This window comes from Myotis nattereri (assembly GCF_964212035.1).
Source record: "Myotis nattereri genome assembly, chromosome: 7".
Classification (NCBI taxonomy): domain Eukaryota; kingdom Metazoa; phylum Chordata; class Mammalia; order Chiroptera; family Vespertilionidae; genus Myotis; species Myotis nattereri.
The window spans coordinates 50,904,737-50,920,063 of NC_138082.1; the positions used below are offsets into that span (position 1 = coordinate 50,904,737).

General features: G+C 36.5%; 1 protein-coding gene across 1 annotated transcript in view; it reads right to left on the bottom strand.

Annotated features, from left to right (window-relative positions):
* SCN2A (sodium voltage-gated channel alpha subunit 2) overlaps positions 1–15,327 on the bottom strand; it is a 95,233-nt gene that overhangs the window by 77,608 nt on the left and 2,298 nt on the right. Inside the window, exons 3-7 of the mRNA XM_081096283.1 lie at positions 13,810–13,928; positions 4,192–4,281; positions 3,315–3,443; positions 2,843–2,934; positions 1,503–1,775 (exon numbers count right to left, since the gene is read on the bottom strand). Coding sequence (XP_080952409.1) covers positions 1,503–1,775; positions 2,843–2,934; positions 3,315–3,443; positions 4,192–4,281; positions 13,810–13,928 — 703 coding nt within the window. The remainder of the gene's footprint in view (positions 1–1,502; positions 1,776–2,842; positions 2,935–3,314; positions 3,444–4,191; positions 4,282–13,809; positions 13,929–15,327) is intronic.

Sequence of the window (15,327 nt, forward strand, 5' to 3'; positions counted from 1 at the left end):
ACACATGCACACATTAAAACACACACACATACACAAATACCTAACAAAAACTTATGATTGTTTTTAGGAATACTTAGTCTGTATTCAAGAAATATCCTAATATATTATGCAGGAAAATATGGGTCACTGTTTTGCAAACAAAACAAAACAAAAAAGTCTTAATCCTTACCTCACAACATATATTAAAAATGAATTCTAGATTTCTAAAGATTAAAGATTTATAAACAAGTCCATTAATCTGATATAAAGGACATATAGAGTTTTTTAATGTAGAATATGGAGGTGGCTGCTTTACATGTAGACTACCTAAGTGAATTTTTATTATCTCTAAATCAAAATATTTTTCTAAACTAAAATATAGAAAAGGATTTAAAAATTTAATGGCACCGTTACCAAAAAAATCATAATCCCTTGGGCATCAAAAACAAGTAATAAGATGAAAAAGAAGCTGGATAATATATTTGCCAAAAATGTTAATATTCTTGATAAAGTAAGAGTTCATATGAATTTTGTAAATATACTATCACCTGATGGAATAATGGGTAAAAATATCAAAAGATAATTCACATTATATAAAATATGTGTAACTTACTAATGATACTAATAAACATATCTTTTAAATTCTACTGCATAAATAGTTAGGAACACGAAGATACACTTTTCCTTCTATCAAAAGATTTTAAATATGGTTATAACAATATTAGTGAGTGGTCTGATCTCTCTGAAGAGCAATTTGACAATGTCTCCATAACCTTAATCTGGTCGTATTCTTGAACCAAAAATATTCCATTAATGAAAATCCACCTGAAGGAAACAATTAGAGATAGAGGAAATATTTATGTGCAAAGATTATCATTGTGCTATTATTATATCAATAAATGGAAAACCTCACAAATAATAAAGTAATTTGTTTTATTTATTCATTTATCCAATGAATTTTAATCTCCCCATTATAATCTTTGTAAGAACATTAAAATATTATTAATATATTATTAATGTTAAAATATTAATATAGTGTGAGAAGGGATAACATTTCATATGGTTCTAAAAGCCATAAAGGTTTTAGAATTAGTGTGCCAGTGGAGTTTTAATAATCAAGGGATCAATGGAAATTGTTTAGCTAATTGTACATGGAGAGGATGAGACTTGAAAACCAAATGATGGAGGGGGTGGTTTCAATGGTAAGAAATTATATTTCATCATTAATTCAAACTACTCATTTATTTAAGATGATTAAAAACCCCTGATCCATGCCTACCAAATAAACACAGCTTAATGTGGTATTGCTTTCAACACTGATTTAGGAAAAGATAACACACATTCAAATGATAACTTTTACCATGTTGATTGACAGATAAGAAAAAAGATATCTAATTTCTGCCTCACACGTACCTATTGATCTGGTCATTTGGTTCACATAAAAATTGAGGTCATTTCCACTATGTGTATTTTTTAATAAATGAATGACTAAACAACTTCATGGATAAAAGAGTATAGCTTACTTTCATCCTCAATATAGTCATCCCAATTAAAGGTGCTCACTGTCCTATTGAAAGCGGTACCGTTCCCATCCAATGAATAATTAAAGAAGGAAGTGATGTTTATTTCAAAGGAAGAATTATCTGGGGGCCATTGCAAGCATTTATTCCGCAGGTTGCCCATAAACAGCTGTAGTCCTATTAGTGCAAACACGCTCAGACAGAACACAGTCAGGATCATGACGTCAGAGAGCTTCTTCACAGACTGGATCAGGGCCCCGACGATGGTCTTCAGGCCTGCAAATAAGATCAGAGGGGGAAATTTAAATGTACTATTTAACAGCTACTTGACTGACAAAAACATCAGGAGCTTGTCCTGGAAAATAAAGATGTCATGCAGAATGCCAAGAATATTACTTTAATGTTTGTGATTGAATAACATTTTCATGAAAAGCCTGCTAGCTGGTGAAAATGAATGGAAGCAGAACTTGTATGTTCATTAGAAAACTGAATGGAAATGAACCAAAGTGTATTTCCAAACACTCCTTAGAGCAGAAAAATGATTTTGCTATTCATGCTTAAACATTAACCTTGTGTAAATAGTTTGCTTTTATTTGCAGATGTCTTACTCCCTTACCTCTCAGTGATTTTTGAAAAAAAAAAATCTATATGAATAGAGTAGTAATAAACCTTTAAATGACTGAATTATGAGGTTATATTTTTGCGAATTCTATAAGCTTGAGTATGGGTTAAAAAAGGAAGACATCTGAAAACAGCCTCATGCAACACTCATGCTATCCCTTGCTCTTTCATTTGCCTGCAGGTAAGTTTTTGACCTAAGTGGTTCAATTTGCATCAGTTCGAATTTCTCATAGTTTAGCTTCTATGCGGAAAGCTTGATGCTATAGGATGCAGACCATGTAGCCTGTTACTGCAAATGCCTCATGCAAAAACTTGTTAAACTCAAAGGCTGATTTAGAACAGTTTTAAAGAAAGCAACTAGTAAAAGCAAAGAATCACGTCCATCCAAAATATGATGTGCGATTCTTGCTTTATTACAGATTGACCTGTATTTGCAATAGGTGACAAGCAATAAGGCTTATGCACAAATGCAGCTAAACTCAGCCAACGCACCAATGCAGCTAAACTCAGCCTCGGTGTTTAACCCAGCTCTCACCTGGAATGACTGAAATTGTTTTCAATGCTCGGAGAACTCTGAATGTTCTCAACGCTGAGACATTACCCAGGTCCACAAACTCTGTCACATATCTGCAGTAGGGAGTTCACACACAAACACAGTGACAAAACACAAGAAACAGTTGGAGATATAAGGGGCCTACCACCTTATACCAGTTTCTTCTTACCTGGGATTACAGAAATAGTTTTCAAAGCTCTCAACACTCTGAAAGTTCGAAGAGCTGAAACATTGCCTAGGTTTACAAATTCTGTTATATACCTGTAGAATTAAACCAGAGTTATTCAGAATTTAGGGAAATCTAAGTCTATGTTGGTCTTACATCAAGACCTTTTCAACTTCAATGAGTGTTGCCATTAGATTTCCCAATTAAGAGAAAAATGGCATTGTCATCAATCATCTCTGTTACTTGGGAAACTACTGTTTTACAGTGTTAATTGAAACCAAAACCATATAATTAAATATGATAGCCCTTAATTTCTCCAAAGTACATAATTTAATTGGAAGAAAAATATTCCAAATTCGCATGATAACTATGAAAAATGTTTGATCTGACAAGGGAAGCCGCCAAGGATAAACACAGTGTAGGCTTCCATCAATGATTTATTCTTCCAGCTTGGAAAATGTACTAAAATACTTACGCAAAAGTAATGACTGTGAAATCCAACCAATTCCATGGGTCCCGTAGAAACGTGAAATCTTCTAAACAAAAGCCCCTTGCAAGTATTTTTACAAGTGATTCAAAAGTATAAATTCCTGTAAAGGTGTACCTGAGAAAAAATAGCCAAGCCCACATTAAAGATATAGTAGGTGATTTACATGTACATATCTCAAAAGGGACTTACACGACACAAGTTAGAGGCTTCTATATGGGTCTATGTCTGTCTCCCTAAAATGTAGAGTGTAGGTAAGATTTAAGGCAGGAAAAAATATTACATTTTGAAAGACATTCTCTTTGATTATAACTAAATGAACACTGTACTTGCTACATCAATTTGAAAGCCAAATAATAAGATTCTGTATGAAGATATTATGTAATACACTGGCATTTGGTCTGATTGAAGCAATTAGGTAGTAATCCAAGAAATGAATGAAGCATTGGTGTTCAATAAAATATGCATTATTAAGATACATGTAATATATACTAATAAAACATAGAAAGGTAATAGCCATGAGAAAATGAATATACAAACTAGGTGTAATTATATAGGTATAATATTTATTATTGGATATTAGTGATCACTGATCTTCAAAAGTGTGAGACTCACAAGGAAGATAAAGGGCTACAAATATTGGCTGTCAGACCAGTTCAATAATTTGAGCTACTGAGTGAACCACCACTGCAAACTTGGTCCTAGAGGAAGTTATTGCTTGAAATGAACTTGAGTCATTGTCACTAACATGATTGGAGGAGCCAGTATGATTTGTTAAGGAAGCTAAAGTCTCAAGCTGTTCAATGCACAGTTTGAAATACAAAGGGATGAGAGTATTGAGAGAGAGATTTAATTTTCTACTTACTCCACATTCTTTGTCCAGTCTGGAGGATTACTCATTGTCATAAATACACAGTTGGTAAGAATGGTGCACATAATGAGCACATTGAATAAAGTAGAGTATCGTCAAGGAAGACAAAGTTCAATGGAAAATCTCACTTTCATGCATTGCTATGTCTTTCACTACCATGAAGTTTAGAACTTTTAAGACCTTATACTTTATTGAAGTTTGTTCTTTCTATTTCTGTCATTCAACGACCCCATAGCTAGGCCATGCCGAGCCAAGTCATTAACTATTTTGAGGCTACTTTGGTGCTTTTTAGTAATTAAAAAGATTAAATGCAAAGCAATGGGTTCATTAGCAAATAATTCAACAATTTTAACTTTTTTCAATGACAGACTCGACTCACTCAACCACTGCTGCATGATCAGCATGTATGTAAATCATGACAAAAAATTCAGAATCCAAGCAATTAATTAAATGCATTGTATCTCCATTCTAAGGGTCACTCTAGTGCAGGGGTCCTCAAACTTTTTAAACAGGGGGCCAGTTCACTGTCCCTCAGACAGTTGGAGGGCCGGACTATAGCTTAAAAAAAACTATGAACAAATTCCTATGCACACTGCACATATCTTATTTTGAAGTAAAAAAACAAAACGGGAACAAATACAATATTTGTATTTGCACATGGCCCGCGGGCCGTAGTTTGAGGACCCCTGCTCTAGTAGAATGTCTTTAATAAGATCATTTCTAAGTGGAGTATATAATACACTGTAATTGGTTATAATATTCTGAACAGTAAGAGAAAATGGATGATATTAGTTTTGGCATTTCTTCGATTTGTAACTGTGGCCAAACTACTTGTTAATTTTTCTGAGCTTTGGTTCACTTCACCATAAAAGTAAGAAAAAATAACTATTTTACAGGATTTCTGTGAAGATCTAATTATTTAAAATATGTTAAAGCTACTACACTTAATGTGTTTGTTTATAGTAAATGCTCAATAAATTGCTTTTCTAACTTCCTGAATTGTAAATAACATGACTCATAAAAAATGTCTAGTTTGTTGCACTCTACCCTTGTTTTGCTTTTATAGACAGAGTCAATGATCTTCAGTTTCCTGAAAAATAACAAAACTCATTAAGAAAATATTTGGTAATCAGATAATGAAATTACTTTCTTTTATATTTAATAAAAAGCACGAGGATTCAGTTGCAATTATGAAAACAACAACCTTTACCAATGTAAATTTAGACACAATTATAAATATGCCAGAGAATACATCGCTGCTATTCATAATCTTTCTCCCTCTTTATTTTAATTATAAATTTTCACATTATGTACTTGAACAAAATATCAACATGATTTTAATTGTGGTAAAATAGAACAGTGAGTAGCCAATATTTCACTAAATTATAAAGGAAGTTTCTTTGCATCTACAACTGGCTTTAGTCAAAGCAATGATTGATTTCTTGTTTTTATTATTAGCAATATATTATTGCACATGTTTAATTCTCAGCTTGTCCAAAGGCACCCACATGGAAACAACCATAAGTGAATGATGTGGATCCGCCACGTGAGGGCACTACAAACCAGGGAACACACAAAAACACCATTTCAAAGAAGACACATAGTTTTCCTTTATTGCTGAAAACAAACAAAAAATAAGGTAAAATTAAGGATGATTTGCTGTTAGTGTATAAAATTCTCCTTGGCAGATTGGCACCATTCTGAATACTTGGTTTCCAACCTCAAGGGTCCTCAATATAGTCCTGAATTTCTCCACTTAGCTCCATTTCTCACTCTCTGCAAAGACAATTTCAAATATTCTCTACTCTACCCTGATTTCCAACCTTCTTCTTTTTTCCCCTCCCACCTGAAGCTGATAACTTTATTTCCTACTTCACTGAGAGAAGAGATAATATCAGTCTGCCATATCTCTACTCCTACCCCCAAATGGACAAACCTTCTGTAGTGGGACCTATCATTTCTCCTTCCTGTTTCAATGGGGGAAGTTTTCAATTCCTCCATCCATACCCTGGACTCCTTCTACTTTTCCAGAATACTTCATAAATCTCTTTCTTATATTACCATCTTCCACTCTATTGGACTCTTTCTGTCATCAGAAACTTGCTTATGACTCTCCTGTCTTGGGGAGAAAGAAGTGAGAATTCTTTTCTATAACCCACAATTCTCTTTAACTACTTTTAGTCCTAACTCTTTTCTCCAATCATAGCCAAACTCCTCAAAAGAGCTGCTTATCTTTTCCTCAGTCTACTAGCTTTTCTTTCTGAAGAAAACACACTCTTCATGTTTTGTCACTAAGAATAAAAGGATAATTTTGAGTTATTTGACTTGCTCCCTCAGCAGTATTTGATAAGGATGATTCTTTCCCCTTTCATTATGCCCTTTTCCCTTTGCTTCACGAGGTCCCAATCCCCTGTGCCTCATGAGCAACAATTTCCTTGTATCTTTTTAAAGGTTGTAATTCCTTTTTGAAAAGAAGGATGCTTATAGGGCCCAGCATTATGTCTCTGTGGTTGAGCATCAACTTATGAACTGGGGGTCACGATTCAATTCCCGGTCAGGGCACATGCCCAGGTTGCAGGCCCAGTCCTCAGTAGGGGATGTACAGGAGGCAGCCAATCAATGATTCTCACTCAACATTGATCTCTCTCTCTCTCTCTCTCTCTCTCTCTCTCACTCTCTCTCTTTCTCTCTCTCTCCCCCTTCCTCTCTGAAATCAATAGAAATAGTTTTAAAAAAGAAAAGAAGGACATAGGATATCTCAGCCAGTTCCTCCTCTCCTGCTATATTCATCCTAATAGAGTTCATCAACAAACATTCAGTAATGGAAGTCTGTTATGTACCCACTGATCTTAAATATTTCTCTCCAGGTTAGAGCTCTCTTCTGAACTTCACATATCCGATTGTCCATATGGTATATGTACTCATGTATCTCATTGATACTTCAAAAACATTTAAAAGATGGCCAAGAGACATGAAAAATGCTCAAAGTTACTAATCATCTGAGATATGTAAATCAAAACGACAGTAAGGTACCACCTCACACCTGTCAGAATGGCTATCATCAACAAATCAACAAATGACAAGTGCTGGCAAGGACATGGAGAAAAAGGAACCCTCATGCACTGCTGGTATGAATGCAGACCGGCGCAGCCACTGTGGAAAACAGTATGGAGTTTCCTCAAAAACTTAACCCAGTAATCCCACTTCTAGGAATATATCCCAAGAATTCAGAAACACTAATCAGAAAGAATATATGCACTCCTATGTTCATAGCAGCACAATTTATAATAGCTAAGATTTGGAAACAGCCTAAGTGCCCATCAGCAGATGTGTGCATTAAAAAACTGTGGTACATCTACACAATAGAATACTACACTGCTGTCAAAAAGAAAGAACTCTTACCATTTGCAACAGCATGGATGGACCTGGAGAGCATTATGCCAATAAGCTAAGTGAAATAAGCCAGTCAGAAAAAGATAAGTACCACATGATCTCACTCACTTGTGGAATATAATGAACAACATAAACTGATGAATAAAAATAGATACAGAGACATAAAAGCATTGAACAGACCATCAAACCTTAGAGGGAAGGCAGGGGAGGGTGGGAGGAGAGGTAAGAGATCAACCAAAAGACTTATATGCATGTATAGAAGCATAATAGATGGACACAGACAATAGAGGGTGATGGCCAGTGCAGGGAGGTGGGAGCTAGCTGGGAGAGGTCAATGGGGGAAGAAGGAGACATATGCAATACTTCCATATATAAAAGAAATCTATTCTGCATATTGTGCCAAAATGACCTTTGTAAATTTAATTCAATATAATTTCAAGAGCTGTCCACTATTTTTAGGATCCTGATCAAATGTCTTAAATCATCTAGATTTTAGGAGGTCTTAACTCCTGTCTATTTCTCTAGTTTTGTATTATTTACTCCTCATTGCACTCTCCCTTGTCCCTTTGATTATAATTGTTTCAGATCATCTAGTAAAATATGCTCTTTCTCAAGTAAGTCTTTGCAAATGCCATCCCTTCCCCCCCTTCTTCAGTACTTGCAAACACTTTCTACTTCACTCTAGCTAACTCATACTTCTTCTTTAGTATTCAGATTAAAAGTTATTTCTAGTAGAAAGTTATTCACAATAGCACCTGACCTTTTAGATATACCAGTAATCTATTCCAGTAGCATTTTATAGTATTCCTCCAATGACTAATTTTAAGGTTGATTATTTCTACTAGAATGCATAATTAATGAGGGCAGGGACAAAGTCTGTATGGATCACCATTATATCATTGTCATTTCACACAGTATCAGTTGACTATTAAATAAAATCAATTTTATAACTCATTTATGACTAAATAAATATTTTTCCTTTTTAATGATTTAGTTATTGATATGGGGCAAAAGTGCATATGAAATTTGTCTCCACATATATTGAGCACACAAGTTTCTATACTTTTTTTTGAAAGGGAGGACATAAAAACATAAGGTGGATATTAATAGCCTCATGAAATTTATGTCATAATGGTTATGACCCTTAAAACATTTACTCTTTATAATGGTAGAATTATCTATATATATAAAAGCCTAAGCGACCATTATGACCATTATGACCAGATGACCGGATAGCTGTCCTGTAGCTATGATGTGCACTGACCACCAGGGGGCAGACACTCAACACAGAAGCTGCCCCCTGGTGGTCAGTGCACTCCCACGGCCAGCTAACCTCCTGCAGCCAGCCAACCTCCCTTGGTCCAGATCAGCCCTATCACCCGCCAGGCCAAGGGACCCCACCCATGCATGAGTTCGTGCACCACGCCTCTAGTTATAATGAAGTAATACATATGCTTCACTATTAATAAACAATAGAAAAAAATGGTTATTATCCAGTAAGTCAAAATTAATAAAGCATTATGCTCAAACACTTTTTTCCACATTGCATGACTATCATTTGAAAAATAAAAAAGACACTTAAGTTAAAGATCCTGAGAGACATTTAACAAGGAAAGCAAATAAATAATTTGCTTTTAAAACAAATTAAGCAATAACTAGAGTCAAGTTTTTATGCTTTTGATTTAATATGTATCTCTAAATAGAGAGCTTCAAAATCTGTTATCGTTGTCATGACTTTTAATACCATCCATATACTGATATCTCTCAAAGTTATATCTCCAGCCCAATCCTTTCTGGAACTCTACACTACTCCAATGAACATCTAATAGGCATCTCAAAAATAAAAAATAAAATACATAATGTTCAAATCAGAGCTCTGGATTTTACTCACCATTATTGATTCACTGGAAGTTATCCCAAGCTTAGTCAACAGAAACTACATTTTTCTTTCTTGACCAGACTAAACACTTGGACTCATCCTTAGCTCTACTCATTTCCTCATATTCTACATCCAATTGCTCAGCAAAACTTGACAGCTCTTCTGCAAAATACATCTCTCTGATAACATTTTGCCATCCTCATTGTTTCTACCATAGTCCACGCCATGATCGTCCCTTTACTTCATTATGGCAGTAGGCCCCCAATCTATCTTTTTGCTTCTACACTTTCCCCCATGCATCATATACTCTGTGAAGCAGATGGGGCAATCTTTGTAAAATGAGAGTCAGATCATGACATTCTTCTGTTGAAAACCCTTCAGTCATCTCTTCTCATATCTTAAAAGTAAACTGGTGTCCTCACCATGAACTATAGCTTCAGCCCCTGATCTCCACTCTCACTGACCTATCTCCTTCTACTCCCTGCCTTTCTGACTTCTGCAGTAACACTGGGCTCCTTGCTGATTCTTGAACACCCCAGTTTCACCTTCACCTTCATAATTTGTCCTTGTATTTGCTATTCCCCTTACATTCACATTTCTCTTAAATCCCCATGTCTCACTTCTTCACTTCCTTTGAATCTTTGTTGAAAAAGATTTGAAATGAGTGCTTCCTGACCATATCATCTCACCACTCTTCTTTTTATACTGCTTTATTTTTTAATAGCACTTATCACTAGATGATATGATTTATTTTTATTATCTTTCTCCTCTCAAATACACACATAAACATCAATGTAACTACATGAGAGCTGGACTTTGTTTTGTTCAATGTTGCATCCCAATGCCTAGAAGAACATCTGCCACATAGTAGATACTCAATAACTATTGGCAAATCAACATTTAAATGAGTAATGAATATAAAATAAAAAGTGCATATTAAGTTAAAACTGACATGAAACACATTTAAAACTCTGGCAATTTAAGGAATATGGATTATTTTTGTTTACTATCTAAAATAATGTAACCATATTTTATTTAACTACTAAAGCAAGATACCAGGCACAGCAAAAGCATTTTCAGTTTTCAAAATATACCCTGCCAAAAATACAGTAAGTATAACTTATTCTGCCAAAATCAAGAAACAGAGCCAATTTGATATTAATCTGCTTCTAATGAAGATAACAGTTCTTTATGAAGCAAGCTGGCATTTTTATTGTTAGTAGAAGTATCAGTCTAGATTTAAAATACAAATTTCTTTATTTTGAATGGTCATTTCCTGGTTTATAAATTAATGATAATGAATACACAATAATCTCTTAACCCATTGTGACTATCCTTAAGCATTTTTAACTTACAGCAAAGGGCACTGAGCCTGAAGTCAGAAAACCAAGATTTGAGCCTAGGGTTTGCATTGCGAAACATAAAAGACAAAACTATTAGGAAACACTCTTGGAAACTGTACAGAATTGTATATACTAAAGTGGACCAGGATCTCTTATCAAGTGCACCATTATCACCAAAAGACTAAAGAATTTATCTATCTTAGACTATTATCCAACTGCTTTTTCTTTTATTATATCTCTATTCCAGCATGAGGTAATTTGAAATATAATATTTTAATATAGGCAATTAGAGATTTTTAAAAATCTACATTTTCTATATGGGAAGAAAACTGTGGCTATCAGCCAATTTTTAAGCTTCTAGGAGAGTCAGCCTTTTGGCAAATCTTAATAGATCTACCTGGTAGCTTTCACATTTCAACTTGCATGACTGCAGGCCATCTAACAACTTTGCCCCTTAGGGTTTTTTTTGTTTGTTTTGTTTTGTGTTTTTTTTTGTTTTTGTTTTTTGTTTTGTTTTTTTTGAAGCAAGTGCAAACCCACAAATTCAAGCTGTACCTTGATTCCTAGAGCGCAATCACCATAAACTATGTCCTCAATGGCCTGATTCTCTGGTCAGAGGTTCTGAAACTGCCCTCCTCCTCTACCACTTGGAATTTCCCTTTCTGGAGGGTCAGAAATTAAAATTCATGGGTTCCCTAACCTTCTAGGATTTTTTTTGAGTGGAAATTATTGCTTTCATGACATTCTCAAAAATCTCCATGTAAATTTTTAAAAAACAAAAAGCTGCCTTTTTCTTTAATATTAGGCTTTTTTAATTCCATCTCATCATTCAGATTCAGAACAAAATAGATTTTCCTAACCTATTTAAACCTTCCATTTTGTTACTTTGCATCTGATTCTCTAACCTGTAATTCATTGGTTACTTATTTATTCAACACATACTCTACAGTTTCTACTCTGAATAAAGCTCTAGCGTAAATCTTCATTTTCACATAATTACATGTAGAGATAATGTTGATATCAAGGGTATAAAATTCTTTGAGAAACTAGAGGCCCAGTGCACAAAATTTGTGCACTTGGGGGGAGGGTGGAGAATCCCTCAGCCAGGCCTGCACCTTCTCACAGTCCAGTAGCCCTTGGGGGACCCTTAGTGCTGCCATGGAGGCAGGAGAAGCTCCTGTCCCTGCCGCTGTGCTCGCCAGCTGTGAGCCGGGCTTCTGGTGCACTGACCACCAGGGGGCAGCTCCTGTTGAGCGTCTGCCTCTTGGTGGTCAGGGGACGTCAAAGTGACCCGTCATTTTGCCGTTAGGTCAATTTGCATATTAGCCTTTTATTATATAGGATATAATAAATAATTTATAAAAAGTTGTATTCAGTGCACAGATTATAAATACTTGAAACATAATAATAGAGCATAATTTATAATTGAGGAGACCCAAATCTAAATCTAAACTTTATTACTCATTCCTAATGCTAAGTCAAAGACTTTTTTTTGCTCCTTGTACACCTGGGTTATCTTACTTGAAAAAAAATAAGGAAACACACTGCTTTACATAATTCCAAAGACATGATTAAATCTTAAAATATAAAAACATCAAATTAAAATATGCTGATGGCTATACAAAACTTTGAGGGAGAGAGAGGGGAATGAACTAGAGATTGAAGGAGACTGACTTCCAAAAGGCCATGCTTCTGAAGAAATCATTTACCCCAATGCTGAGCAAATCTGGGGACATGACTGACAGCCTCTCCACCAAGCACTGAAACAGATTCCCTGGTACTAAGCTTATCCCGTCTCCTGACTTCTGCACTTGATTTACTTCAAATATTATTTAGGCCTGCTAGGGGCAGCAAGCTTTTCTACTGCAAGTCTTACAGCCAGGTCCTGGGCTGGCCATGCCATGGAACCCCAGGCAAGGCTCTTCTAAAGAAGATGCAACATGAAACGTTGTCCTGGCTGAGGCTCTGCTTAAATTTCAGTTTCCCCTTCAGGAACCTTACCTCTGGCTCCTGATTCATGTCAGTCATCATCCCAATGCTTCCATGTTTTTTCTCTAACTGCCCCTGCGTGGCATTGCCCAGTCCTCCAAACCTTTGCTTCCAAGGCTGGCTGTCAGGCAGACCCCTAGCCCCTCCCTGGAATAAAGCTCATCATTCACAACTACTCTATGTGACTTCCAGGAGTAAATCAAATGACCATTTCTCACCGAAGTGTCATCATCCCATTTCTAGGAAGTAGTAGCTGCTTCAATAAGGAGAACAAAGAATAAAATGAGAATGTAAAGGGTAGACAGGCATTAATCCTTTGGAGAGAGACAGTACCTCAGGATCTGTGACTTGAATAGAACATAAGAACAAGTGACCGAAAGAAAAGAAAGAAACAAAGGAAGGAAGGAAAAAAGGAAAGGAAAATAGAAAATCACTGGGAATACTGTCGGGAATTGAATTTGAAGAAACACTGAAAGGCTAATATGTACACAGTCACAATTTTAAGCACTTACCAACCCAAAGCTTTCAAATGTTAAAACGAAAAACAGAAAATAATAAAATTTAGGCCAAAAAAAAAAAAGAAATGAAATTGTGTGACTAAGATTAGGTCTATATTTTCCAAAAGTAGAAGCAGTAAACAAAATTAGCTCATGAAGTTGACCCGTTACATAACATTGTAAAATCTGAAGAGGAAGGCATGTAATAGGAGAACTTGGCAATATGGTCAAAATTCATAAAGAATTGTCTAATGCAGCAAGCAGTTCGGGGGAGCAGAGGAGGAAAGAAGGAAGTAGTGTGTCAGGGAGAGGAGAGACACTTAGAAGATAAGAAAACTGTTTCACTTACCTATGACCCTATTTTGTAATATGCTAACTGTTAAGTAAGAGGAAAGAAAACGCATATAACATGGCCAACCAACCACATATATTTTTAAGAAAATAATATCCCAGCTCAATAATTCGGTCAAAAAGCAAAGTCACATCAAGTGACTATTTGAAAAAAGGATATGAATGTACCAAAATCTTAATAGCTAGTTTTCTAATGGGATTGAAGGGAGTTAAAATGTACAGGGCAGAGGTGGCACTGAACCGAGAGATCGCTTTCCCTTTATTCAATACTATGAACGTCTGAAAAAGAAAAAGCACAACATACAATGCAGGATTTAGAATACGCAGCCAGGACATTTGAAGAGAAAGGGGAGACCATTCTTTAGACACATAGCCTTATAATATAATGTAGCAACACACTAATTACCAACATATGACATCACGATAGATGCTTTTTTTCTGTGAGCACTGTAAATCCTCATAAATCAGTACATGACATGAAGATTTAAAGAAAATAAAAAAAAAATTGTAGTCAATGCCATAGGAAGTCTAAGCATCTTTATCAAGTTTTGATACCAGTATTTTAAACTGTAATTATAATTCATGAAACACATGAAAGGAAGCTGTGATTACTTCTTCATTAAAAAAAAATAAATTCAAAAGAACTTCAGGGTTTTCCAAGTGTATTTTTGGATAACATTCTTTTATGGGCACTTGGAAAGGGCAAAGTCTATGGCATGAAGGTGTAAACCTGCTGAAAAGCCAAGTACCTTATATAGAGCTTAATATCATAAAGAGGCATTTAGACACTACTCCTGGAAATGCAGGGTGGGGCAAAAGTAGGTTTACAGCTGTGAGTACACCAAACACAAAGTTTATTCTTGTATTATCATGTATTAATTACTAGTGGCCCGGTGCACGAAATTCGTGCACTGGGGAGGGGGTGTTCCTCAGCCCAGCCTGCACCCTCTCGAAGGAACCCCTCGAAGGATGTCCTACTGCCGGTTTACAGGGATCAGGCCTAAAACGAGAGTCAGATATCCCTCTCACAATTTGGGACTGCTGGCTCCTAACCACTCACCTGCCTGCCTGCCTGCCTGATTGCCCCTAACTGCTCTGCCTGCCAGCCTGCTCGCCCCCAACTGCCCCCCACCGCCAACCTGCTTGACCCCAAATGCCCCCTGTCAACCTGATCACCTCCAACTGCCCCCCCCTGCTGGCCTGCTTGCCCCCACCTCCCCTCCCCACTGGCCTGCTCTCCCCCAACTGCCCCCCTGCTGGCCTGCTCACTCCTAACTGCCCCCCCCGCTGTCCTGATCACCTCCAACTGACCCCCACTGATGGCCTGCTTGCCCCCCTACTTGTCCCCCTGCTTGTCTGCTTATCCCCAACGGCCCTGCCCCCTACCAGCCTGATCACCCACAGCTGCCCTCCCCTCTTGGCCTCTAACCCCCTCTACCTCAGTCCCGCCACCATGGCTTTGTCCAGAAGAACATCCAGAAGGTCTCCTGGAAGGTCTCCCAGTCTAATTAGCATATTACCCTTTTATTAGTATAGATTGTATTTTTTTTTCTATATGAGCAACCATGAACCCACTTTTGCCCCACCTGTATAAAACACGCATATGAAACAATGACTCCTTTTCACTTTCTGCTTCACCACACTGTAGGGTGACAGCCTTTGCCCTTCCTCAGTTCCC